The following is a 26,139-nucleotide window of genomic DNA, read 5'->3' as shown; positions in this document are numbered from 1 at the left end:
CAGGGACAGCACACATGGAGCTCCATCACCAGGTGCTGGCATAGTGTACAGAAACATCTGTGCAGAGTATGGGCTGGAGACCCCAAGGACAAAGTGGGAAAAATCCTCCAAAAGGTGGTGGAGAACGACCGAGCCAAGGTCCTCTGGGACTTCCAGATACAGACAGACAGAATGGTAATGGAACCAACCGGACATAGTGGTGGTCTCAAGGGTCAGAGGAAAGCCGTGGTGGTGGACATTGCAGTACGTAGGATGGAAACATCCGAAAAAAGGAACATGAGGAACTAGAGAAATCCCAAGGCCTCAGAGAGGAGCTGGAGAAGGCCTGGAGCAGGAAGGTATTGGTGGTGCCCGTAGTGATCGGAGCACTTGGGGCAGTGACCCCCAAACTGGAGGAGTGGCCCCCAAACTGGAATAAAACATCTCGGTCGAGAAACGTGCAGGAACAAACATCTTTTTTATCTAAAAGTGTGATATACAAACAAACTACAAATGCCAATAATAAATCTTTGAAAAGCTTCTTTATTGACGCTTCTTGAATGAATTACTCATGTTTGACACAAATACAAACTTTTGATTCTGTGTTAAATCCTGTCATTCTTAATAAAATAATGAACTGTAGAAAACATTTTAACTGCTCCATTTATGTATTTCCCCAGCCTCAGATCATCTCAGACCATCTCATAATTTTAGAAGGCCACTGTATTTCAGAGTCAATTCATTTTGACAGAATATTCACACAAATAAACACAAGTTAGATGAGTATTTACAGAGGGGAACTTTATTTACAAAAAGGGTCAATAAATACATGAGGCTGAAGTATTTCACATATTTACAGAAGCAGGTCTGAAGGAACATCACGTGCAACACTTTGTTTGAGCTTCAGTCTCCAGTTTAAATAAGACTTCTGCTGCAGGAAACATCTCAACTCTAACAAATAAAACATCAGGAGCAAGAGGAGGAGCTGGAGGAGGGGCTGGAGCAGGAGGAGGAGCTGGAGTAGAATAAACAGAAAAATAAGGGAATAGAACAAACATGATCACAGGTTCTGTGATCATGAGTGACCTTCAACTCCAACGGAAATCCAACAGTTTGAAGAGTGCTCCTCACAAACAGATTCTAGGGTTAGAGTTATTCCGGGACTTGAAGTCCAGATGAGTCCGGGTCAGTCCAGGGCTTTAGAGGGACAGGTGCGGCTTCCTGTACGTCTCGTTGGTGATGGACAAACGTGTCAAACGAGCTCCGTAATAATCCACGATGTAGAGAGAACCGTCAGCCGGACCCACGATCTGAAACAGGAACCACAAAGTCTGTCCTGAGCTGGAGAAGGTTTGAGAAGGTGAGAAGGTCGGAGAAGGTGAGGAGGTCTGAGAAGGCGAGGAGGTCGGAGAAGGTGAGGAGGTCAGAGAAGGTGAGGAGGTCAGAGAAGGTGAGGAGGTCAGAGAAGGTGAGGAGGTCAGAGAAGGTGAGGAGGTCAGAGAAGGTGTGAGGAGGTCTGTGAGAAGGTGAGAGGAGGTCTGTGAGAAGGTGAGAGGAGGTCTGTGAGAAGGTGAGAGGAGGTCTGAGAAGGCGAGAGGAGGTCTGAGAAGGCGAGAGGAGGTCTGAGAAGGCGAGAGGAGGTCTGAGAAGGTGTGAGAAAGATTGAGGAGGTCAGAGAAGGTCTGAGAGGGCCTGAGAAGGTGAGAAGGTTTGAGAAGGATTGAGGAGGTCTGAGAAGGTTTGAGAAGGTCTGAGAAGGTGAGGAGGTCTGAGAAGGTGAGGAGGTCTGAGAAGGTGAGGAGGTCTGAGAAGGTGAGGAGGTCTGAGAAGGTGAGGAGGTCTGAGAAGGTTTGAGAAGGTCTGAAAAGGTGTGAGGAGGTCTGACCAAGAACAGACCAAGACCCCGCTGCCTCATGAAAGTCAAAATTCCAACATGGTGGCGACCAAGACCGGCCCCTCTGATACAGCTCAGGCAATCATTTTCTCTCTTAGGTCAAAATCCGCTCTCTTGTCCCGAACCCTGACCCAGTCTCTGAAGCGCATCGGGGGCCGCCATAGTGGAGGCAATTCTGACTTCTGTGAGGCAGCAGGGGTTTGATCAGGACTAAACCAGGACTAAACCAGGTCTAAATCAGGACTAAACCAGGACTAAACCAGGACTAAACCAGGTCCAAACCAGGTCTAAAGCAGGACTAAAGCAGGACTAAAGCAGGACTAAAGCAGGACTACAGAAGGCTATAGTTCTGACCCTCACTGACCTGCATGGCGATGAGGATGAAGTCGATGAGCGTGCCGATGCCACAGAATCCCACAGTGCAGAACTTCAGCAGACCTGAAACAGCAGGAAACGTCTGAGGCAAACTGTAAACTTTAATGACCTGAAACTGCGTCGCCTCCGTCTGGACTTCTGTACGTCCACTGGTCCCTCCTGACCACAGGACACATTTGAGGACAAACAGGGTCTTTGAGGCGTGTCAGAAGAGAAAACAGCCCACAGTAAACATGCAGCTGTTGTCCTCCAGGTGGCAGTAGCTCCAGAGTGTCACATCACGGCTTTGAGTCTCCAAAGACATTTCTCTTCTGTAACGTCCCCAAAGCCCTGTTTGTCCCCTGGTGGTACAGTCCCCAGGTGGTACAGTCCCCAGGTGGTACAGTCCCCAGGTGGTACAGTCCCCAGGTGGTACAGTCCACAGGTGGTACAGTCCCCAGGTGGTACAGTCCACCATAAACTCACCCAGAGCTGGATATCCCAGGTAGAACCTGTCTGCGCCCAACCAGCCCAGAAACAGAGACAGAGCCACGGCCACTTTGTACGAGTAACCGCTCCTGCACAAAACACACACACGTTTAAATGACTACACACACTGACCGCTCCTGCACAAAACACACACAACACACATGTTTACATGACACACACACACACACTGAACGCTCCTGCATAAAACACACACAACACACACACACACACACACGTTTACATGACACACACACTGACCGCTCCTGCACACAACACACACACACGTTTACATGACGCACGAACTGACTGCTCTTATTTTGGCTAAATATGTGAGACGCCGCAGAAGAGTACGGCGCGGCACACGAGGAGGCGCGGCTCAGTGAGAACATCCTGAAGGAGGCGTGGCTCAGGAAGAAGGAGGCGTGGCTCAGTGAGAACATCCTGAAGGAGGCGTGGCTCTCGAGGAGGCGTGGCTCAGTGAGAACATCCTGAAGGAGGCAGTGCATGGAGGAGAATGTCTCAGACATTGGGACTATCAGCACAGGATCTCCACAGGGCTGTATACTTTCTCCCCTGCTCTTCTCCCTGTGACAAACTGCTGCCCCTCCAGCCATGACAACATCACCCTCATCGGGCTCATCTGGGACGGGGATGAGTCCGTCTACAGGAGGTGGAACGGCTGGTGCAGCGGAAACAACCTGGAGCTCTGTGGACTCCCTCCTCTTCCTCTGCACCACCATCACCCAGGACCTCAAGTGGGAGCCCACCATCTCCCAGGACCTCAAGTGGGAGCCCACCATCACCCAGGACCTCAAGTGGGAGCCCACCATCTCCCAGGACCTCAAGTGGGAGCCCACCATCACCCAGGACCTCAAGTGGGAGCCCACCATCACCTAGGACCAAGTGGGAGCCCACCATGAGCTTGTCATCAAGAAGGCCCGGCAGAGGATGTACTTCCTGCGGCTCCTGAGATGATGCAGTTCTACACGGCCATCATTGAGTCCATCCTCACCTCCTCCAGCACCTCGCTGGAGCCACAGCCAGGGACAAACAGAGATTAAAGCGCCCTCTGCTGAGAAGGTGATCGGCTGCAGACTTCCATCTCTGCAGGAGGCCACTCCCCTCAGGCAGGAGGCCACTCCCCTCAGGCAGGAGGCCACTCCCCTCAGGCAGGAGGCCACTCCCCTCAGGCAGGAGGCCACTACCCTCAGGCAGGAGGCCACTACCCTCAGGCAGGAGGCCACTACCCTCAGGCAGGAGGCCACTACCCTCAGGCAGGAGGCCACTACTCTCAGACGTTCTCACCTTTGGTCTGAGCTGTGTAGATGAAGATGAAACACTCACACGTTTCTACAGGAGATGCTTCTGTTGAATCCGACTTCATCTCCACTGAACCTGAACTCTGAGCCATTCAAGAGACGACACGTGACGTTAGGAGCTGGAAGACACTCCACTGTGGAGACAAGAAGAGGAGTGAGGAGGTGGAAGAGGAAGACACTCCACTGTGGAGACAAGAAGAGGAGTGAGGAGGTGGAGGAGGAGGGGAGGAGGAGGATACTCCACTGTGGAGACAAGAAGAGTGAGGAGGTGGAGGAGGTGGTGGAGGAGGAGAGGAGCAGAGGGGGAGGAGCAGGGGGGGAGGAGTCTGACCCCAGGCGGTGGTCTCTCTGCAGTTCTCTGGTTCTTGAGTGGCTTCATCGATCTTTGGCTCTTTGCACAGAAATGTTCAGAGAAGTTAAAGAAACACAGTCACATCAAGTCGACTAATCAGACTCACATGTAGTTCAAGTCACTGCCACAGAGGCTGTTTTATGAAACACCAACATTTGTTTGTGATTTTATTTTCTCTTCATGTTGTAATGTTATTCTGCACTATAAGTGACAGTTATAATTATATACATATATATATATTTTTTACTATACTTATTGTCTATAAGTGACAGTGTCACTGAGATATTTGTTTTGCCCTTTAAAATCTGATATTTTATAAAGTGTAACATTTCATTTTATGTCAAATGTATTTTCTGCCTCTGAGTCATTGTCATGACAACAGTGGAAATAAAGTGTGTTTACTTCATTACTTCAGTTGTAAATATGTATTTAAAATATATATTCATCCAGTCAATGTTAAATATTCAATTTTGGACATTTAAAAAAACAAAATCACCTCTACAGCCTGCACCACCGGCGCCCCCTACAGCCTGCACCACCGGCGCCCCCTACAGCCTGCACCACCGGCGCCCCCTACAGCCTGCACCACCGGCACCCCCCGCCGGCACCCCTACAGCCTGCACCACCGGCGCCCCCCACCGGCGCCCCCTACAGCCTGCACCACCGGCACCCCCCACCGGCGCCCCCTACAGCCTGCACCACCGGCGCCCCCTACAGCCTGCACCACCGGCGCCCCCTACAGCCTGCACCACCGGCGCCCCCTACAGCCTGCACCACCGGCGCCCCTACAACCCGCACCAGCAGCGCCCCCTACAGCCTGCACCACCGGCGCCCCCTACAGCCCGCACCAGCAGCGCCCCCTACAGCCACTGAGTTTGAACGTTCTCTCTGTGTCTTGTTTTTTCTTGTGTAGATAAAGAAGACAGTGATTTCTGTATTAAGTATCAAACATTAAAATATAGATGTGTAAACTGTTATTACATTATCAAGGCTTAATTTAATTTAAACTTTAAGAAGAACAAATGATGAACCATAAAAGAGCTCAAACAGGAGGATTAGAAGTAATAACTCCAAAACATCTGCATAAACCACGCGCCAGCTTCAAACTTCCTCATTCAGACACTTTTACCTCAAATATATCACGTCAACAACAGCGGAAAACACACAATATAAAGTAAATATATTACGACAACAGCAGAAAAACACACAATATAAAGTAAACACGAGTCTGTTTGACACAGGAGACGAGCGTTAGCCGCAAGTTAGCTCCACATCCGGGCTACTTTGTGATTAAATGCAGAGTTTAAAAGATGAAAAGGATATTGTCCGAGCCGCAGAGACTCGCAGTTCTCCACCTGCTCCGCCAGAACCAGCCGCACGTGACAATAAACGCCATAAAAGAACAAACTCCACAAAGACGAGCGAAACCAGCTCCGGCAGGGCGCCATTTTGGAGCCGAGGAGGAGTCACGTGACCAGCGTGGGCTTCAGGGAGAGGCGGACGAACCAAAGAAAGTAACTACAGGTCTGTGAATCACGGATGCCCTTATAACACATGCGGGGACGCATGAGATACATATCAACAAGGTCCCAAGGGACACGCCCACCTTACGAGAGGTCACGTTCCAGGTGTCAATGTGGTCGATGCTGCTCTGTCTGATCATTTCTTCTTTGACCAAACCACCGGCTGGTCCTGCAGCTGTTCAGAGGAGACACATAAATGATGGCACAGGTCCACTGTTTATGGAAATGATAAACTTTGAAAATGTCTCATTTTCTAATGTAAATTACTTGTTGAACTCTGTTACATCTAGTGTTTTGAATGTTCTGGACACCATCGCCCCTATGAAGGCTAAAATGGTTAAAAATAAGCAGAAGGCGCCGTGGAGAAATTACAATTGGGTCAGGGCACAGAAAAGGGAGTGCCACCGGGCCGAACGGAAAGGACACAAGTCAAAGCTCCAGGTTCAAAAATAGATTTACAAAGAGAAGCTGAACATGTACAACCTCATTTTATGTAGAACTAGGGAAAGATATTTCTCTGAAATAATTGGAAGCTGCAGTAACAACTCGCGTGTCCTGTTTGCCACAGTAACAGATGAACAAACCCTCCAGCTCAGCTGCCGTTAGAACTCATTTCCACATCCAAGTGTAATGAGTTTGCATTATTCTTTAATGACAAAGTTCAGGGCATTAAAAATGCTATAAATCCCACAATGCAAAAAATTGCCCTAAAACCACCAAGACACTTAGAGCTAACTCACTTTGCACCAGTAACTGACAAAACTGTCCATGAAATCAATAAAGACCTTTTCCAGGGTCAGAAAAACACACAAAGAGGAAATCGGACTCTGAGCATTTGAACATTTATCTGTCAAATATGATTTAATTTTTGTAATTCAGGAGCCGACCCTGAGAGCCACGCGAAATTAAATAAAACTTTAACTAGAGTAAAATATTAATTAATATATTAATTCCTAATTGCTTGTATTAAAAGTATTATAAAAGACAATTTACAAGAAAAAACAAAAACAGACTTAATATTTGTTTTTACCAGAAGAAAAGCTAAACACAGAAGCTAAAACTAATGCATAATAATTCAAAAACTCTTTTACTAAAAATATTTGTTACACCATTTAATAAACTTTATTTTTTAAATTAAACTATTTGAATTGTTTATAAATCACTTTCTTGTAAAATGAGAGAAATAGAAGATTATATTATAATATGGTGTAAATCAGGCATGTCCAAACTAGGGCCCGGGGGCCGAATGCGGCCCTCAGACAAATTTTTGTTGGCCCTCCGGCTTCCTGCTATGTTGGCCCAAACAACAAAAAGTAGTACTTTTTACTGTGAAATTGGGAAAATTCAGGCATATTGATGTTATACCAACCTAATATTAATGTTCTAGGTCTAATTAAAGGTGTGGAGGCTCATCGCAATTACATCAAATGCAAAATTTCGAATGATTCACTTTGTCATTCAACAAATTCGACATTGTCAAGTTGTTTGTGGCCCTCTGCCCCGTTTAAGTTTCAAAATGCGGCCCTTGGTGAAAAAAGTTTGGACACCCTGTCCCCTGGTGTAAATAAAGATAAAAGTGAAACGATGGGATCTCCCGCGCTCCGTGAACGCCGCACGCTTCTACGCCTGGAGCAGACGCACTTCTCGCACTTCGTGTGAGTTTTCTTGCACTTTTCTTCACTTTTGTGCCGGTTTGAGCCGCTCCTCCCGCAGTCCCGTCCCGCAGCTTGCCTCCCGCGGCTTTTCCCCGCACAAACCCCGCACATAAACACACTTTAAGCACTTTGAACGCCGCGCTGTGCCGCTCCTCGTTAGCATGAGTCCTGCGCTAGCCGCACAGTTTGCGCCTCTAAACTTTACTTTACGTCGTTGTTGCGCCATTTTCACCGCGTCAAACCTCCGCACCTTCAGCACACGCGCGTCTCATGATCGTTCCATTGCTTTTTATTCTTGTCTTTGTGATTTGAAGTTGATATTTGGCGTTGTTTGGGAACATGCACCTGCTGCGGGAGGAGCTCCAGAGTTTAGAGTTTGCGTCATTCCGCTGAAAAAACGCAGAGTTTGGACATTTATTTGATCCGAATATGTTTTTAAATGTTGTATAAATGACTTCCCTCCTGCTCCGCCCTGATTGCCTCCAGTGTCGCTTCCTGGGTGACGCACAGGTGAGCAGCAGGGGCGCCTCCAAGGGAGGGGCTGGGGGGCAGGGGCGCCTCCAAGGGGCACCTCAACCAATTTTATTGGTTGAAACTGAAAATTATGAATGCACTCTGGTCATTCGCGCAGCAGCAGCAGTAGCGCCCTCTCTCTGAGAATCAGAGCTGGTTCCCCACATTAAATCGTATTCACCCTGACATTCTAGGAACCCCCAAAAGTGCACCAAATGACATGTGATGAAGCCCACTTACTAGGGCGGCCCCTGTTTTAAAGTCCTGGCAGCATGGTGAACAGAGGGAGGTTGTGGGAAAAGCAGGTCAAATTCCACTTGTGTTTGAGCTGATAACGATCGTCCAGTTTGAGTCTTTAACGAAGCCAGATAAGAAGAGTTAGTTTAGACCAATGAGAGGGAGGGGGGAGGGGCTGAAGGAGGAGGCAGCAATTTAAATTTTGATTTTGCTTTTTTTAGGTTTTGGGGCCGAGAGCAGTGACAATGTTTGAAAACGTCCCGACAGGTGACTCTAATGTGTCTGTTATACTGTCTGTGTCTAAACGTGTCTGTTATCAAACTGACCCGTGTCTGTGGCGTGTCCATGTCTAAACGTGTCTGTTATCATACTGACCCGTGTCTGTGTCGTGTCAGTGTCTAAATGTGTCTGTTATCAGACTGACCCGTGTCTGTGTCGTGTCAGTGTCTAAACGTGTCTGTTATCATACTGACCTGTGTCTAAACGTGTCTGTTATCATACTGACCCGTGTCTGTGGTGTGTCAGTGTCTAAGCGTGTCTGTTATCATACTGACCCGTGTCTGTGGTGTGTCAGTGTCTAAACTTGTCTGTGTCGGTGTCTTAACGTGTCTGTTATCATACTGACCCATGTCTGTGGCGTGTCTAAACGTGTCTGTGGCGTGTCTGTTGTCATACTGACCCGTATCTTTGGCGTGTCAGTGTCTAAACGTGTCTGTTATCATACTGATCTGTGTCAGTGGCGTGTCAGTGTCTGATCGTGTCTATCATACTGACCCGTGTCTTTGGCGTGTCAGTGTCTAAACGTGTCTGTCATCATACTGACCCGTGTCTGTGGCGTGTCAGTGTCTGATCGTGTCTATCATACTGACCCGTGTCTTTGGCGTGTCAGTGTCTAAACGTGTCTGTTATCATACTGACCCGTGTCTGTGTCTAAACGTGTCTGTTATCATACTGACCCGTGTCTGTTGTGTCTGTGTCTAAACGTGTCTGTTATCATACTGACCCGTGTCTGTGGCGTGTCAGTGTCTAAACGTGTCTATCATACTGACCCGTGTCTGTGTCGTGTCTGTGTCTAAACGTGTCTGTTATCATACTGACCCGTGTCTGTGGCGTGTCAGTGTCTAAACGTGTCTGTTATCATACTGACCCATGTCTGTGGCGTGTCTAAACGTGTCTGTGGCGTGTCTGTTGTCATACTGACCCGTATCTTTGTCGTGTCAGTGTCTAAACGTGTCTGTTATCATACTGATCTGTGTCAGTGGCGTGTCAGTGTCTGATTGCGTCTATCATACTGACTCGTGTCTTTGGCGTGTCAGTGTCCAAACGTGTCTGTTATCATACTGACCCGTGTCTGTGGCATGTCAGTGTCCTCGCTGGAGCGGCAGCAGGTCCTGGCGGCTCTGGACAGACTTCAGTCCAAACTGGTCCAGAGAGAAGAATGGACTCACAGCGACAACATGAGGAACCTGAGAGAGACGCTACAGAGTCCACTGTTCAACCACATCCTGACGCTGCAGAGCTCCATCAAGCAGCTGCGCCATCAGGTGAGGCGCTAATGCTGGTGCTAATGCTAATGCTGATTCTAATGCTCGTGCTGATACTAATGCTCCATCAAGCAGCTGCGTTATCAGGTGAGGCGCTGGTGCTAATGCGGATGCTAATGCTTGTGCTGATGCTGATGCTAATGCTAGTGCTGATGCTAATGCTAGTGCTGATGCTAATGCTAGTGCGGATGCGGATGCTAGTGCGGATGCTAATGCTAGTGCGGATGCTAATGCTAGTGCGGATGCTGATGCTAATGCTAATGCTACTTTCTCTTCAGTAAATGCAAACGTCTCCTCTCTCAGTTGAACAGTTTAGCCGCAGACGCTCACAGTGGCTTCAGTTTCTCTTCGAAAGGCCAGCTCGTCCTCGGCTCTGTGACTCCGTCCCTTACATCCCCTCTGTCCAATCACAGCGCGCAGAGTGCTCAGCAGACCCCACCCACAGCCTCTGATCTGCAGAAGTGGATCGTTGCCAGCGCGAAGGTTGGACATTTTGGACTCTGTGTTTTTAACCTGTTACCATCTACCTGCGCGCCGGCGCGCATTTTCCCCATCTCAAATATTCTCTTAAATCATCACTTTTATATCCGTGGTCAATACCAGCAAGCCATACATCATTTTAAAGCTTATTTTCTCAACAAAACGAATATGTCATTGATTTACATTGAATAATATGCCCACAGAAGCAATTGCCAATAGTTTGTGAGAAAGTCTCAACTTTTACAAACGCATGTCCTACCTGTTTGCTGTTTATGATGGACAAAATGGCTTTAATTCTGTACATCCTTGTTCTCAGTCTGTCCGTAAGGTACCATTGAAAAACAATAACCACTTGTATTTTTCCTGAAGTTATCCGATTTCGAGATATTGTCAAGTAAAGAAAGTTTTCTTCTCTGACGATATTCAGGATTTAGGCTCGTCCGGCGCATTTCTCCGTCCATAACAAATGACCTGTTTGACTTATAAGATGGTGTTTGGCATCGATCTTTTCTTCAGACTGTTACCTACAGAATGAGACCATCCACAGGTTTGTTCTCTACAGCCTCCGGAGAAAAAAAATGCGCCGCTTCCGACGCGCGAAGCTAACGTGTTTTTAGCCACATAGCTAACGTTAGCAGTGACTTTGCGGACTATGATTGACATATTATTCTAGCCAATAAGAATATCTTTAGAATGCGGGGCGGGACTTAGGGGTCCCACACACATGATCCTCTGTATTCACGTGCGTAAGGCTGTAAAAACATTTTACGCATAACGTTTTGAGTAAACTCATATTTACACATTTTCACATACATTGTTTTTAGCAGTTATAATGGGTATTACAAGCCTCGAAATAACGGGTCGGACACGGTCAATGACCGACACAAAAAAATCTGTTTTGACCAACTCCAAAATCAAGGCTCCGGACATACTGACCGACGCTCATTTGGCAAAAACAACGCGGTGAACATACCCAAAGCGATTCCTATGCACAAACCGGGCACGCTACACTACAGTCCAGCGGTGGAAGACAGCGGAGCGCATGTGCGCGCTGAGAAAATCATGGCAGATAAACACCACGCTGCCGCTGTCAAACACAAACAACAACCAGCGGCTGCAGGGACATTCAAGGCGATCACTGTCAAGAAATGGATTGATGATCTCGCTAAGTTTTGTGCCCGTGACTGGCTAGAGCAGTCCTTCTCAAACAGTGGGGCAACACGTCAGAGGAGTTTGTGCATCAGACGCTTTGGACGCTCCACCAGAGCGGCCCAGAGGGAGAGGGAGGGAAAGAGAGAAGAGGTGATATGTAGTTCCAGAGCGTAATCTTACCTGTAAATGCTTTTTTGTTCTTCACAAATCTGTTTGTTCAAATCAATTTACTTCTGTAAGGCCCAAAATCACAACAACAGTCGCCTCTGAGTGCCGAATCAACATGTCTGTGGTGGCGAGGGACGATGTCCCGGGGTCCTCTGTCCTTTAGACTCTCCTTCTCGGCCAGAAAAAACTACAAAAAAAACCTCTTGGGGAAAAAAGCGTAGAAACCTGGAGGAGTTCCAGTGAAGGAGAGATCCGACTCTCACAGACGGACAAACGGACGCGAGGGAGACTGGAGCTGGACCCACTCTTCAGGCAGATGAGGACTTAAATGAAGAGATGTCAGCATATTTAACATGGGTCGGGAGCTGATTCCATAACACAGGCGCTTGGTAGCTAAACGCTCTACGTCCTACAGTACTTTTAGAGACTCTTGGGACCACCAGAAGGCCAGCATTCTGAGAGCGAAGAGCTCTGTTTGGATGATATGGTACTATAGCATCTTTGAGGTAGGATGGGGCCATGTCATTTATGGCTTTGCAGGTCAGGAGTAGAATTTTAAATTTGATTCTAAACTCGACGGGGAGCCAGTGAAGAGACTTCAGCACTGGTGTAATGTGCTCTCTTCTTTTTGTTCCTGTTGGTAATCTTGCTGCTGCATTTTGAACCAGTTGAAAGCTTTTTATGGAGCTTTTAGGACACGCTGCGAGCAGGGAGTTACAGTAGTCTAATCTAGTCGTTACAAATGCATAGATAAGTTTTTCGGCATCACTTTTAGGCAGGATTCTTCTGATTTTGGCTATGTTGCGCAAATGGAAATAGGCTGTTTTACAAGCTTGATTTATATGAGCTTTAAATGAGAGCTCCTGGTCAAATAAGACTCCAAGATTTCTTACAGTAGAACTGGAGGCTACACTAACATTGTCCAGTGTGACTATCTGCTCAGATGGAGCGTCTCGTAGATGCTTAGGGCCAAGCACAATGACCTCGGTTTTTTCAGGGTTAAGAAGCAGATCATTAAGTGTCATCCAGGGTTTTATCTCCCTCACACAAGCACTAAGTCTGTCTACTTGACCGCTCTGATCAGGTTTCATCGATAAATACAGCTGAGTGTCATCTGCATAGCAGTGGCAGTTAGTTGTTGTTGGCTTGAGCCAAAGGAAAGTTTCAAGCCCCTCCCCCGAGCGTTACCATGCCAATAAGCATACTTTTATATTATTTAATCCCTTTGTGGCAATTTTATTTTTAAATGAATACGCTCCATTAAAGTCCATAATTCAGTGGTGGCATAGTGGTTAGCACCTCTACTAATGCTTGACAATGAATCACATTTTAAAGAGGTAGAACAAATTTTTCACGATTGCACAAAACGCATAAAACAAATGGAATATCTTGATAAAATATTTAATGTTTTTTTATTATATGAATAAGGAGCTTTTAAAAACAAGGACACTGGCTGTGGATTGTCTTTTAACAGGGATTTCATTGAATTTAATTAAAGTTTAAAATAATTTAATTTAATTTAAAATGTATTAGTTTCGTTCCATAAACTGGGATTGTCGTCCCAATGTCGTTTATTCCATTGTGAGAACAATATGAGGCTTTTTTTTTTGAGCTTAGAGGACTTGGAGCTCTGTCAGATCTAAACTGAAGCGTGGATACGTCATGCAGATCACATGTGCCTTGTTTTGTGTCAGGGCCGTCACACGGAGCTGGTGCGTCTCTCTCGACCGGCTTCTGGAGGTCTGGGCTTCAGCGTGATCGGTCTGAACCCAGGAGGAAGCAGCTGTCAGGGGGTGTTTGTGAAGCACGTGCAGCCTGGAGGGGTGGCCCACAGGTACGGCCTGCTTAGACCTGGTTCAGACCTGGTTCAGACCTGGTTCAGACCTGGTTCAGACCTGGTTCAGACCTGGTTTAGACTTGGTTTAGACCTGGTTTAGACCTGGGGTAGACCTGGTTTAGACCTGGTTTAGACCTGGTTTAGACCTGGTTCGGACCTGGTTCGGACCTGGTTCGGACCTGGTTTGGACCTGGTTCGGACCTGGTTCGGACCTGGTTCGGACTGGTTTCGGACCTGGTTCGGACTGGTTTCGGACCTTGGTTCGGACCTTGGTTCGGACTTAGTTTAGTCCCGGTTTAGACCCTGTTTAGACCTTGTTTAGACCCGGTTTGGACCTTGTTTAGACCCGGTTTGGACTTGGTTTAGACCCGGTTCAGACCCGGTTGACCCTGTTTAGACCTTGTTTAGACTTGGTTTAGTCCCGGTTCAGACCTTGTTCAGACCTTGTTCAGACCTGGTTTAGTCCTGGTTTAGACCTGGTTTTCGACCTGGTTTAGACCTGGTTTTCGACCTGGTTTAGACCTGGTTTAGATAAGATAAGATAAGATAATCCTTTAATATCCACACAAGGGGAAATTTCGTTGTTACAACGCAGTAGAAACAGGAGGAAAGGACAGATTATAGGAAGTTTAAAAAAAAAAAAAACACTCTTAATAGAACTCTTGGGAAATAAAATAAAATGGATAAATAAAAAGATAAAGATAAAAATAAAATAATGATAATAGAATCAAATAAAGTAAAAATAGCTAGCACAAGACTAGGTAATAGGTAATACTATTAGCAGGTAAGTAAACAGAATAAAAACAAAATAGAACACTCTTATTTACAGGTATTGCACATGGTTACACAGTATTGCACATGTTCAGGGCTAGCAGTGTTTGTTATAAAGTCTGACAGCAGCAGGAAGGAAAGACCTGCGAAACCTTTCCTTCACACAGCGAGGGTGAATCAGTCTCTCACTGAAGCTGCTCTCCAGAGTGTCCTGCAGGGGGTGACACTCATGGTCCAGCATAGATGTGAACCTAGCCAGTCTCCTCAGGAGGTAGAGCCGACTCTGGCTCTTCCTGTACAGTGCGTCTGTGTTATGAGTCCAGTCCAGTTTGTGGTTCAGATGAACACCCAGGTACTTTTGTGAGTCCACTCTCTCAATGTCCCGTCCCTGGATGTTCACTGGTGAGGGGGCAGTGGAGTGGCGTCTACGGAAGTCCTGGTTTAGTCCTGGTTTAGTCCTGGTTTAGTCCTGGTTTAGTCCTGGTTTAGTCCTGGTTTAGTCCTGGTTTAGTCCTGGTTTAGTCCTGGTTTAGACCTTGTTCTTGTCGTAGGAGTGGAGGTCTCCAGGAGAGGGATCAGATCCTGGTGATAAACGACAGAGCCCTGGAGCCGGGCGTCAGCCAGCAGGAGGCGCTGTCTCTGTTGCAGAGCGGAGAATCTGTGGAGCTGGTGATTGCCCGAGACACGACACCGAACGCACCACAGACGCCTTCCGACATCGACACGGTACGAATAGAACCCCTAAAGTCTGAAGTCTCTGGTCCTGAGATGGGGAGGAGCTCTACAGCACAGCAAGATGATTGGACCAGAGAGAACCCAGACTCAGGCCAAAACAAGAGACAAAAAGCAGAGAAAGAATCATTTGTCTCCAAACTCTGACTTTATCTCCTGCTAAAGCGCCGTGTTTCCACTGATGCTAACGACCTATGTGGAGCCCAAAAGCTAGCAAAGCACGTTAGCAACACAAAGCTAGCAAAGCACGTTAGCAACAGCTGTTTCATCATAAAGTGTATGACATGATCCAAAAGCCAAAGACATAAAGAGAGGTTCAAACGCCACTCCCCTCACACACACTAGCTTTAGCCACGCCCCTCACACACACTAGCTTTAGCCACGCCCCTCACACACGCTAGGTTTAGCCACGCCCCTCACACACGCTAGGTTTAGCCACGCCCCTCACACACGCTAGGTTTAGCCACGCCCCTCACACACGCTAGGTTTAGCCACGCCCGTCACACACGCTAGCTTTAGCCACGCCCCTCACACACACTAGCTTTAGCCACGCCCCTCACACACTAGCTTTAGCCACGCCCCTCACACACTAGCTTTAGCCACGCCCCTCACACACACGCTAGCTTTAGCCACGCCCCTCACACACATGCTAGCTCCACGCCCCTCACACACGCTAGCTTTAGCCACGCCCCTCACACATGCTAGCTCCACGCCCCTCACACACACTAGCTTTAGCCACGCCCCTCACACACGCTAGCCTTTGTCACGCCCCTCACATACGCTAGCTTTAGCCACGCCCCTCACACACACTAGCTTCAGCCACGCCCCTCACACGTTAGCTTTAGCCACGCCCCTCACACACACACACACTAGCTTTAGCCACGCCCCTCACACACACACACACACAAGCTTTAGCCACGCCCCTCACACACACACTAGCTTTAGCCACGCCCCTCACACACACACTAGTTTTAGCCACGCCCCTCATACACACTAGCTTTAGCCACGCCCCTCAGACACGCTAGCTTTAGCCACGCCCCTCACACACACTAGCTTTAGCCACGCCCCCTCACACACACTAGCTTTAGCCACGCCCCTCACACACACTAGCTTTAGCCACGCCCCTCACACACACTAGCTTTAGCCACGCCCCTCACATGCAGAGAAGTCAAAGAAATTAGGCAAAACTTTTCTGGATTTAAAAAATAAGTACATTTCGAGACATTTTCTGTGTGAATATTTTAGTTTTTTCAAAGTTTGGATTTGAACTCAAAAATCCTGAAGAAAGTACTTTTTACTTTTGGTTCCTTTTCAAACATGTAATGCAGTAGAAAGTACTGTTCTCAAATATAGAGAAGTAAAAGTCAGAAATATCAGAGTCAAATGTAAAGTACACATGACTTTGGTGCAATACTTTGTTACTTTAAACCTCTGGGTCTGTATTAAGTATCAATACCTGACCCTTTAAAGTCTGTAAAATAGTATTGTTTTAATAGTACTGAAAGTATTTGTACATTACTTGTCCTGTACTTTGACTCTACAAACTGCAGTAGCATTTATACTCCTCCCTGGTCCAGACCCCGGTCTAAAGCGGTCTCTAGTCTCAGTCTCTCGTCTCTGTCTCTGTCTCTGTCTCTCGTCTCTGTCTCTCTGTCTTTCGGTCTCTCGGTGTCTCAGTGTCTCAGTCTCTTGTCTCTCGTCTCAGGCTCAGTGGGGTCACGTGGAGCAGATCGAGTTGGTGAACGATGGATCTGGTCTTGGTTTTGGAATCGTTGGAGGAAAGTCTGGGGTCGTGGTCCGGACTCTGCTGCCCAACAGTGTGGCCCACCAAGTAAGTCCTAAAAACACCACACGAGTCCTAAAAACACCACACGAGTCCTAAAAACACCACACGAGTCCTAAAAACACCACACGAGTCCTAAAAACACCACCACAAAAGTCCTAAAAAGACCACCACAAAAGTCCTAAAAACACCACCACACAAGTCCTAAAAACATTACACAACAAGTCATGAAAACACCACACCAGTTTATATCTGTCTGGTTGCCTGAGGACTGGAGATCACATCTTTAGAGTTCATATTTGTGTTCTCTGTAGGACGGGCGTCTGAGGACTGGAGATCACATCTTGTCCATTGGTTCTGTTCCCGTCGCAGACTTGAGCTCTGAGCAGGTCGTGTCGGCGCTTCAGGCCTGCGGGAGCCACGTTCACATGATCGTCGCCCGGGACTACAAAGGTCAGAGGTCAAAGGGTCCGCCCCCTCCGCCTGACTCCGCCCCTGTCGCCGCACTGGCCCCACCCCCTCCGAGAACTCAGCCACAGAGACGCGTCAGCAAAACGGTAAACACCTTCTTTAGCCCTGGTTTAGCCCTGGTTTAGTCCTGGTTTAGTTCTTTAGCATCTGTTGTGATGTTGAGCTGATAATAACTTATTTTTAGCGACTGAAATACCATTGGCAGTATTTTTTAGCCGACTCGACATAATTAGTCGAGCTTTGAAAAAGTGTTTCTGTTTTCAGCCGAATCTTGAAGGATACGAGATCCACGAGGTCTCAATGAGCAAGAAACCAGGACAGAGTCTGGGAATCTCCATCATCGGATACAACCCCCTCACCAGCCAAGGTACTGGGCCTTGCCTTGACGCCATTGACGCCATTGACGCCATTGACGCCTGGGGGCCATGACGCCAGGGGGCCAGGGGGCCAGGGCCATGACGCCAGGACCGTTCTGTCCGCTTGACCAGGTTCTGTCCGCTTGACCAGGTTCTGTCCATTTCAGATGCAGTGGGCGTGTTCGTGAAGAGCGTGGTTCCAGGCAGCGCTGCAGAGCAGAGCGGAAACATCAGAGTTAACGACCGAATCCTTGCCGTGAGAAACTTTGATAACATCTGAGATTATTCACCCACAAAACAAGAACAACCAACCAGGAACGTTCTAGAGTCGTTACATCATCACAGGGAAAATCCAATGTGCTACACACGTTCTACACATGTTCTACACACGTTCTACACATGTTCTACACACGTTCTACACATGTTCTACACATGTTCTACACATGTTCTACACACGTTCTACACATGTTCTACACATGTTCTACACATGTTCTACACACGTTCTACGCATGTTTTATACATGTGTAGCACATGTGCTACACATGTTCTGTGAACAGCTGAAAGAGCCTGTGTTCTGCTCTGAACAGCTGAATGGAGTGAGTCTTCATGGTCGCACTAATCAGGAGGTTCTGGAGGTGATGAAACAGACGGGACAGACGGTGGTGCTGACGCTGGTGCGAAAGAAGAGGGCGCTAGAGCGCTCGCTGGACAAAGGTACACACATTTAACACACACATGCCATTCACATGTTCTGTGGTGTTCTGTGTGGTGTTCTGTGTGGTGGTCTGTGTGGTGGTCTGTGTGGTGGTCTGTGTGGAGGTCTGTGTGGAGGTCTGTGTGGAGGTCTGTGTGGAGGTCTGTGTGGTGGTCTGTGTGGAGGTCTGTGTGGAGGTCTGTGTGGAGGTCTGTGTGGAGGTCTGTGTGGAGGTCTGTGTGGAGGTCTGTGTGGAGGTCTGTGGCTGTGTTGGGGCCTGGTTTAGACCTGGTTTAGTCCTGGTTTAGTCCCACATGAGGCTGATAACACTCTGATATTTGAGTTTAAATCAAACTCTTTAAACACTTTTCTCCAAAACCATTTGTACTTTGGAAAGTCTGAACTCCAAACTTTGTCCATTATCACTTCAGTACTTTCTCTCCTCTGTCCTCCTCTTTACTCCCTCCTCTTCTTCCTCCCTCCTCTTCTTCCTCCCTCCTCTTCTTCCTCCCTCCTCTCCTCTCTTCCCTCCCTCCTCTCCTCCCTCCTTCCTTCCTCCCCTCCTCTCCTCCCTCCTCTCCTTCCTTCCTACTCTCCTTCCTCTCCTCCCTCCTCTGTCCCCTCCTCTCCTCCCTCCTCTCCTCCCTCCTCTTCTTCGTCCCTCCTCTCCTCCCTCCTCTTCTTCGTCCCTCCTCTCTCCTCTCCTCCCTCCTCTTCTTCCTCCCTCCTCTCCTCTCCTCCCTCCTCTCCTTCCTTCCTTCCTCCCTCCTCTCCTTCCTTCCTCCCTCCTCTTCTTCCTCCCTCCTCTCCTTCTTCCTCCCTCCTCTCCTTCCTCCTTCCTCCTTCCTCCCTCCTCTCCTCTCCTCCCTCCTCTCCTTCCTTCCTCCCTCCTCTCCTCTCCTCTTCTTCCTCCCTCTCCTCCTCCCTCCTCTCCGCTCCTCCTCCCTCCTCTCCTCCTCCCTTCTCTCCTCCCTCCCTCTCAGATAAATGCAGGAGCGTGGGCCGTTTGTCCTCTGACCGTGGCTGTGGTCAGTGTCCGAGCAGAACGTCCTTATCTCACAGAGAAATACATTACAGAACTTTAGATTGGCTTTTAACCCGCCACGTTTGATAAATGTGTGCCGGATGCCCTCCCGCCTCCTCCAGGAGCTCTAAAGCGAGTAATCCAGACTCACTCTTATTAAAAGAGTTTGTGTTTAGACGAGACCCGGACCAGACCCGGACCAGACCCGGACCAGACCCGGACCAGACCCGGACCAGACCCGGACCAGACCCGGACCAGATCCGGACCAGACCCGGTCCATCCATCCATTTTCTACCACTTTATCCGGGGCCGGGTTGTGGGGGCAGCAGTCTAACCAGGGACTCCCAGACTTCTTCCTCCCCAGACACTTCCTCCAGCTCCTCCGGGGGGATCCCGAGGCGTTCCCAGGCCAGCCAAGAGTCTAGTAGTCTCTCCAGCATGGAACACCTCCCCAGGGAGGCGCCCAGGAGGCATCCGGAACAGATGCCCGAGCCAACTCGGCTGGCTCCTCTCGACGTGGAGGAGCAGAGGCTCTACTCCGAGCTCCCCCCGTGTGGCCGAGCTCCTCACCTTATCTCTAAGGGAGCGCGCTCATTTCGACCGCTTGTATCCTTGATCTTGTTCTTTCGGTCATTACCCAAAGCTCATGACCATAGGTGAGGGTAGGAACGTAGACCGATCAGTAAATTGAGAGCTTTGCCTTTCGACTCAGCTCCTTCTTTACCACAACGGTCCGATGCTGCGACTGCATCACTGCAGCCGCTGCACCGATCCGCCTGTCAATCTCATGCTCCATCCTTCCCTCACTCGTGAACAAGACCCCGAGATACTTGAACTCCTCCACTTGGGGCAAGGACTCCCCGCCCCCCCGTAGAGGGCAAGCCACCTTTTTACGGTCGAGAACCATTTGGAGGTGCTGATTCTCATCCCAGCCGCTTCACACTCGGCTGCAAACCGTCCCAGTGCATGTTGCAGGTCCGGGTTTGATGGAGCCATCAGGACAACATCGTCTGCAAACAGCAGAGATGGAATCCTGTGGTCCCCAAACCGGACACCTTCCGACCCCTGACTGCGCCTAGAAATTCTGTCCATAAAAACTATTAACAGAACCGGTGACAAAGGGCAGCCCTGAAGGAGTCCCAACATGCTCTGGGAACAGGTCTGACTTACTGCCGGCAATGCGAACACAGCTCCTGCTCCGGTCATACAGGGACCGGACAGCCCTGAGCAAAGAGCCCCGGACCCCGTACTCCCGGAGCACCCCCCAAAGGACACCCCGAGGGACACGTCGAAAGCCTTCTCCAGATCCACAAAGCACATGTGGACTGGTTGGGCAAACTCCCATGAACCCTGGAGCACCCGATGGAGAGTATAGAGCTGGTTCAGTGTTCCACGACCTGGACGAAAACCGCTCTGTTCCTCCTGAATCCGAGGTTCGACTATCGGTCGGATCCTCCTCTCCAGTACCTTGGAATAGACCTTACCGGGGAGGCTGAGGAGTGTGATCCCTCTGTAGTTGGAACACATCCTCCGGTCCCCCTTCTTGAACAGAGGGACCCACCACCCTGGTCTGCCAGTCCAGAGTCACTGTCCCGACTGCCACGCGATGTTGCAGAGACGTGTCAGCCAAGACAGTCCTACAACATCCAGAGACTTGGTGGATCTCATCCACACCCGGAGCTCTGCCACCGAGGAGTTTGCGAACAACCTCAGTGACTTCAGCTTAGGTGATGGATGAGCCAGCCTCTGAGTCCCAGGTCTCTACTTCCTCTTCGGAAGTCGTGACGGAGGGATTAAGGAAGTCCTCAAGGTATTCCTTCCACCGTCCGACGACATCCCCAGTCGAGGTCAGCAGGCCTCGACCCAGGGTGAGGCACTGCTTCCCCCTCCTGAGGCGCCGGACGGTTTGCCAGATTTTCTTTGGGGCCGACCGATAGTCCTCCGCCATGGCCTCCCCGAACTCCTCCCAGGCTCGGGTTTTTGCCTCTGCGACAGCACGAGCTGCGGCCCGCCTGGTCGCCGATACCGGTCAATGACCTCCAGGAGACCTACAAGCCAGAGGGGCCTGATAGGCCTCCTTCTTGAGTCTGACGGGCCTTCCGGTGTCCACCACCGGGTTCGGGGGTTGCCGCCACGACAGGCCCCGGAGACTTTGCGACCACAGCTCCGAGCAGCCGCATCAACAATGGAGGCGGAGAACATGGTCCACTTGGACTCAATGTCCCCAGCCTCCCCCGGGATATGGGAGAAGCTCTCCCGGAAGTGCGAGTTGAATACCCTACTGACAGAGGGCTCCTCAAGACGTTCCCAACAGACCCTCACAATGCGTTTGGGTCTGCCAAGTCTGTCCGGCTTCCTCCTCCGCCAGCGGATCCAACTTAGCATCAGGTGGTGATCGGTTGACAACTCTGCCCCTCTCTTCACCCGAGTGTCCAAGACACGCAACCGGAGGTCAGATGACACAACAACAAAGTCGATCATTGACCTCCGGCCTAGGGTGTCCTGGTGCCACATGCACTGATGGACACCCTTGTGCTTGAACATGGTGTTCGTTATGGACAATCCGTGGCTTGCACAGAAGTCCAATAACTGAACACCGCTCGGGTTCAGATCGGGGAAGCCGTTCTTCCCGATCACCCCTCTCCAGGTGTCACTGTCATTGGGCGTTGAAGTCCCCGGTCGGTGCACTGTCCAGTACCCCTCCCAGGGATTCCAAGAAGGCCGGGTACTCTGCACTACAGTGAGAGACCTGTCCCCCACCCGAAGGCGAAGGGACGCGACCCTCTCGTCCACCGGGGGGGAACTCCAACACGTGGCGGCTGAGCTGAGGGGCTTTAAGCAAGCCCACACCAGCCCGCCGCCTCTCCCCGCGGGCAACACCAGAGAAGTGGACCGTCCAGCCCCTCTCGAGGAGATGGGTTCCAGAGCCCAAACTGTGCGTGGAGGTGAGGCCGACTATATCTAGTCGATATCGCTCAACCTCCCGCACAAGCTCAGGCTCTTTCCCCCCCAGCGAGTTGACATTCCATGTCCCCAGAGTTAGTCTCAGTGTCTGGAAATCTGGTCGCCGAGGCCCCTGCCGTCAACTGCTGCCCAGATCTCTCTGCGCCGGCCCCTTATGGATCCTCCTGTGGGTGGTGGGCCCACGGGAGGGCGGCCCCACGTCGCTCTTTCGGGCTGTGCCCGGCCGGGCCCCGTGGGGCAAGACCCGGCCACCAGGCGCTCGCCATCGAGCACCCATCCCAGGCCTGGCTCCAGGATGGGGCCCCGGTGACGCCGATCCGGGCGACGTAAACGGCCTTGTTCTTTTTGTCATCATAGGGGGCTTCTTATCAACCGATCTTCGTCTCACCCATCACCTAGGACCTGTTTGCCTTGGGAGACCCTACCAGGGGCTTGAAGCCCCCGACAACATAGCTCCCGGTATCATTCGGGCACTCAAACCCCTCCACCACGTTAAGGTGTCGGTTCAAGGAGAGGCAGACCCGGTCCAGTTTTAGATTATTGATTATTAAACGTGTTCAATCAGAACGACTCAATAACTGACTGAATAACGGCTCCATGACTCGTCTTACGAGTCGGCTCAGGTCAAGTGGCTTATTCTTTCATTTATAATCATATATAATTCTTCTGGTCGTCAGAGCTTTTGTGCAGAGCCTTTTTAAATAAAGATATGACACTTTGAATGAGTTTAACAGTTTGTGTTTTGTCCAGTGGAAAGAGGCGAGTCCAGATCGTCTCTGAAGAAGTCTCTGGAGCTGAAGTCCAGGTCTCTGATTGGACGAGAGTTCAGCTCCAACAGAGGTCAGACTCTAAAGCAGGACTAAACCGGGTCTAAACCGGGTCTAAACCTGGTCCAAACCGGGACTCAACCGGGACTCAACCGGGACTCAACCGGGACTCAACCGGGACTCAACCGGGACTCAACCGGGACTAAACCGGGACTTTCTGTTTCAGCGTCAGAAGCCGAGCTCAGGTTCAAATGGGAACAGGCTCTGGGACCAAACTACCTCGTCCTGGTCAGTTTCACTTTATGCGTAAGGTCAGTGTATCGGCGTTAAGTGTAATAGTGTTCATGTGTTGACCTCAGGTGGTGAACTTGGACCCTGTGATCGAAGACGACGAGGAGCTGCAGAAATCATCCAAGGTCAGACTCTGACCGCTTCACACTTGTGTTTCATGTTGTGTGTTTCATGTTGTGTGTTTCATGTTGTGTGTTGTATGTGGGTGTAGTCCCTCATTCTTCCAGCAGGGGTCCATTGTAGAAAAATATTCAGTTGTTTCATCTGGACTCAGTTTTAGAAAAAACAAGACGTTTTGACTCTCATCCAAGAGTCATTGTCAATCTGTGAATTTAGACCTGGAACTCAGATATTTATTCTATTCTGTGGTAAGCCCCGCCCACCGGGCGGACCCTCCTGAAGTAGAAGAAATAATTGTTTGTTTCAACAGAAACTTACACCTCTTTGTTTACTATCAGTCCTGTAATGGGCTATTAGTCTCCTATTGTCCCTGTCTCACTCTCTCCTCTCTGAGGACCTGATCATCATCAGAATGCTCTGGACGTTGAGCTCTCCAGGGATTCAAGATTCCATTATAAACAACAGGAAGGTTGAACCTTAAACTGCCTGTTTAAAGATGGTCTTTCTTTTTTAACACATTTTTGTGACTGATAGAAAACAAAGAGGTGAAAGTTTCTGTTTAAACAAACAACTATTTCTTCTACTTCAGGAGGGCCCGCCCGGTGGGTGGGGCTTATCACAGAATAGAATGAATATCTGAGTTCCAGGTCTAAATTCTCAGATTGAATATAACTCTTGGATGAGAGTCGAAATGTCTTGTTTTTTCTAAAACTGAGTCCAGATGAAACAACTGAATCTTTTTCTGCAATTTTGTGTGTTGTGCGTTTCACGTTGCATGTTTCACGTTGTGTGTTTCACGTTGTGTGTTTTGTGTTTCACGTTGCGTGTTTCATTTTGTGTGTTGTGTGTTGCAGCTGCTGCCGGTGCACACGCTGCGTCTTGGCGTGGAGCTGGACTCGTTTGATGGACATCACTACGTCTCGTCTGTGGTTCCTGAAGGTCCAGTGGACAAGGACGGAGAGCTGAGGCCAGAGGACGAACTGCTGGAGGTACGAGTCCTGACCCTGTGTCCCTGGTGAACCGGTGACCCCTGTGTCCCTGGTGACTCCTGTGTCCCTGATGACTCCTATGTCACTGGTGACCCTTTGACCCTGTGTCCCCGGTGACCCTCTGACCCCTGTGTCCCTGGTGACCCTCTCACCCTGGTGACCCTGTGTGTGTTTTAGACTCCTCCTCTTTTCCTTGTGTGTGCGTGTTAAACTCCTCCTCTTTCCTTGTGTGTGTGTTTTAGACTCCTCCTCTTTCCTTCCTCTTTCCTTGTGGGTGTGTTTTAAATTCCTCTTTCCTTGTGGGTGTGTTTTAGACTCCTCCTCTTCCCTTGTGGGTGTGTTTTAGACTCCTCCTCTTCCCTTGTGGGTGTGTTTTAGACTCCTCCTCTTTTCCAGGTGAATGACGTGCAGGTTTATGGTAAATCTCGTCGGGAGGTGATCGCGTTTCTCAAAGAAGTTCCTCCTCCTTTCACGTTGGTCTGCTGTCGACTCCTCGCCGCGGACCAGGACCGGGACCGGGACCGGGACCAGGACCAGGACCCGGGTCTAGAACAAGACTCTGACCAGGACTGGGACCCAGAGCCGGCCCTGAAGTATCAGCCCCGGGACGAGAGCAGAGACGGGCGGAGTCTGGAGGAGGTGAGAAGGTCCAAGACGGTGCAGGCTCGTGTGTGTGTTTGTGTGTGTGTGTTCTGCTTTATGGCTCTAAACATGTTCTGAGAGATCACTCTGGGCTGATCAAGCTTTCCTGTGAATGCGTTTTGTATTTTTCAGATTGAGATGAAGTTGTCTTCGATCTTCTGTCAAACCGAGTCCAGAGGACCACGACCCAGGACGGTCAAACCGGTGCAGGACATAAACATACATGATGTTTGGGACGTCAAACAGGTGAAGGACATGAACATACATGATGTTTGGGACGTCAAACAGGTGAAGGACATAAACATACATGATGTTTGGGACGTCAAACAGGTGAAGGACATAAACATACATGATGTTTGGGACGTCAAACAGGTGAAGGACATAAACATACATGATGTTTGGGACGTCCAACAGGTGAAGGACATAAACATACATGATGTCACAACCTTCAGCTCTGATTTATAGATAAACATAAAACTCAGAACTCAATAATAATGAAATAAAAGTCCCATTTAGTCCAAAGTGTCAAATGTGTTCATTTCCAAATGAAGTCTTCTGTGTGCCTGATGTCTGTCCCTCTCAGTCCACTCCTGCAACATTGGTGATGTTTGTGTCTTTTTCTTTGTGATGGTCTTTTCCCCTTTTTTAGACTGATTAAAAAGAAATGGAGGAAACCATCTTCCAGGTCAAACTGGATTTGGACCACACTGGCCCACATTGGGCACATGCACTCCAGGACGGTCCAGGTCCTTTACATTGGGACAAAGGGATTAAGGGTCAAACTGCTCAGGGGTCCCACTGCTCAGGGACCAGAAGTGATCCAGAAAGAGACTTGGGGTCTGGTTGATCCGGGTCGGTATTTGGGGCCCAAATACATGTAATATACACATATATTACATGTAATATACACATATATTACGTGTAATGTACGTGTAATATACATATATATTACGTGTAATGTACGTGTAATATACACGCATATTACGTGTAATGTACGTGTAATATACATATATATTACGTGTAATGTACGTTTAATATA

The 26,139-nt window shown here is 49.2% G+C and overlaps 2 protein-coding genes across 2 annotated transcripts in view; one reads left to right on the top strand and one right to left on the bottom strand.

The window, feature by feature from the left end:
* Nucleotides 1–759: 759 nt before the first annotated feature.
* On the bottom strand, nucleotides 760–5,861 carry tm2d1 (TM2 domain containing 1). Its single transcript, XM_072438566.1, has 6 exons — nucleotides 5,711–5,861; nucleotides 4,367–4,440; nucleotides 4,061–4,169; nucleotides 2,714–2,805; nucleotides 2,238–2,311; nucleotides 760–1,289 (listed from the first exon to the last, which is right to left on the bottom strand). Exons 1-6 carry the CDS (start codon nucleotides 5,833–5,835, stop codon nucleotides 1,179–1,181), a joined length of 585 nt encoding a protein of 194 aa, XP_072294667.1. The 5' UTR covers nucleotides 5,836–5,861; the 3' UTR covers nucleotides 760–1,178.
* A 1,685-nt stretch (nucleotides 5,862–7,546) lies between these two features.
* Nucleotides 7,547–26,139, top strand: part of patj (PATJ crumbs cell polarity complex component) — a 54,377-nt gene continuing 35,784 nt past the window's right edge. The window contains exons 1-17 of the mRNA XM_072439328.1: nucleotides 7,547–7,565; nucleotides 8,537–8,582; nucleotides 9,681–9,859; nucleotides 10,163–10,342; nucleotides 13,354–13,493; nucleotides 14,819–14,993; nucleotides 16,705–16,830; nucleotides 17,097–17,339; nucleotides 17,518–17,620; nucleotides 17,777–17,865; nucleotides 18,197–18,323; nucleotides 23,042–23,131; nucleotides 23,285–23,346; nucleotides 23,418–23,474; nucleotides 24,324–24,458; nucleotides 24,855–25,097; nucleotides 25,233–25,346. Coding sequence (XP_072295429.1) covers nucleotides 8,561–8,582; nucleotides 9,681–9,859; nucleotides 10,163–10,342; nucleotides 13,354–13,493; nucleotides 14,819–14,993; nucleotides 16,705–16,830; nucleotides 17,097–17,339; nucleotides 17,518–17,620; nucleotides 17,777–17,865; nucleotides 18,197–18,323; nucleotides 23,042–23,131; nucleotides 23,285–23,346; nucleotides 23,418–23,474; nucleotides 24,324–24,458; nucleotides 24,855–25,097; nucleotides 25,233–25,346 — 2,085 coding nt within the window. The 5' untranslated portion in view covers nucleotides 7,547–7,565; nucleotides 8,537–8,560. The remainder of the gene's footprint in view (nucleotides 7,566–8,536; nucleotides 8,583–9,680; nucleotides 9,860–10,162; nucleotides 10,343–13,353; nucleotides 13,494–14,818; nucleotides 14,994–16,704; nucleotides 16,831–17,096; nucleotides 17,340–17,517; nucleotides 17,621–17,776; nucleotides 17,866–18,196; nucleotides 18,324–23,041; nucleotides 23,132–23,284; nucleotides 23,347–23,417; nucleotides 23,475–24,323; nucleotides 24,459–24,854; nucleotides 25,098–25,232; nucleotides 25,347–26,139) is intronic.

The sequence above is a fragment of the Eucyclogobius newberryi genome, unplaced genomic scaffold (assembly GCF_026437365.1).
Source record: "Eucyclogobius newberryi isolate DKJ021-1_F unplaced genomic scaffold, fEucNew1.0.hap1 SCAF_9, whole genome shotgun sequence".
In the NCBI taxonomy this organism is placed as follows: Eukaryota; Metazoa; Chordata; class Actinopteri; order Gobiiformes; family Gobiidae; genus Eucyclogobius; species Eucyclogobius newberryi.
Note: the sequence above shows the minus strand (reverse complement) of the source record. Positions and strands in the feature narration are given on the sequence as shown.

Bases quoted from the DNA above. Each gene is read 5' to 3' on its own strand.
- tm2d1 (XM_072438566.1), bottom strand. From the start codon at position 5,835: ATGGCGCCCTGCCGGAGCTGGTTTCGCTCGTCTTTGTGGAGTTTGTTC. The intron at 4,170-4,366 runs GTCAGACTCCTC...TTGTCTCCACAG, and splicing joins CAGAGAGACCACCGCCTGGG to TGGAGTGTCTTCCAGCTCCT. The intron at 2,312-2,713 runs GTGAGTTTATGG...CTGCTGTTTCAG, and splicing joins CCTGGGATATCCAGCTCTGG to GTCTGCTGAAGTTCTGCACT.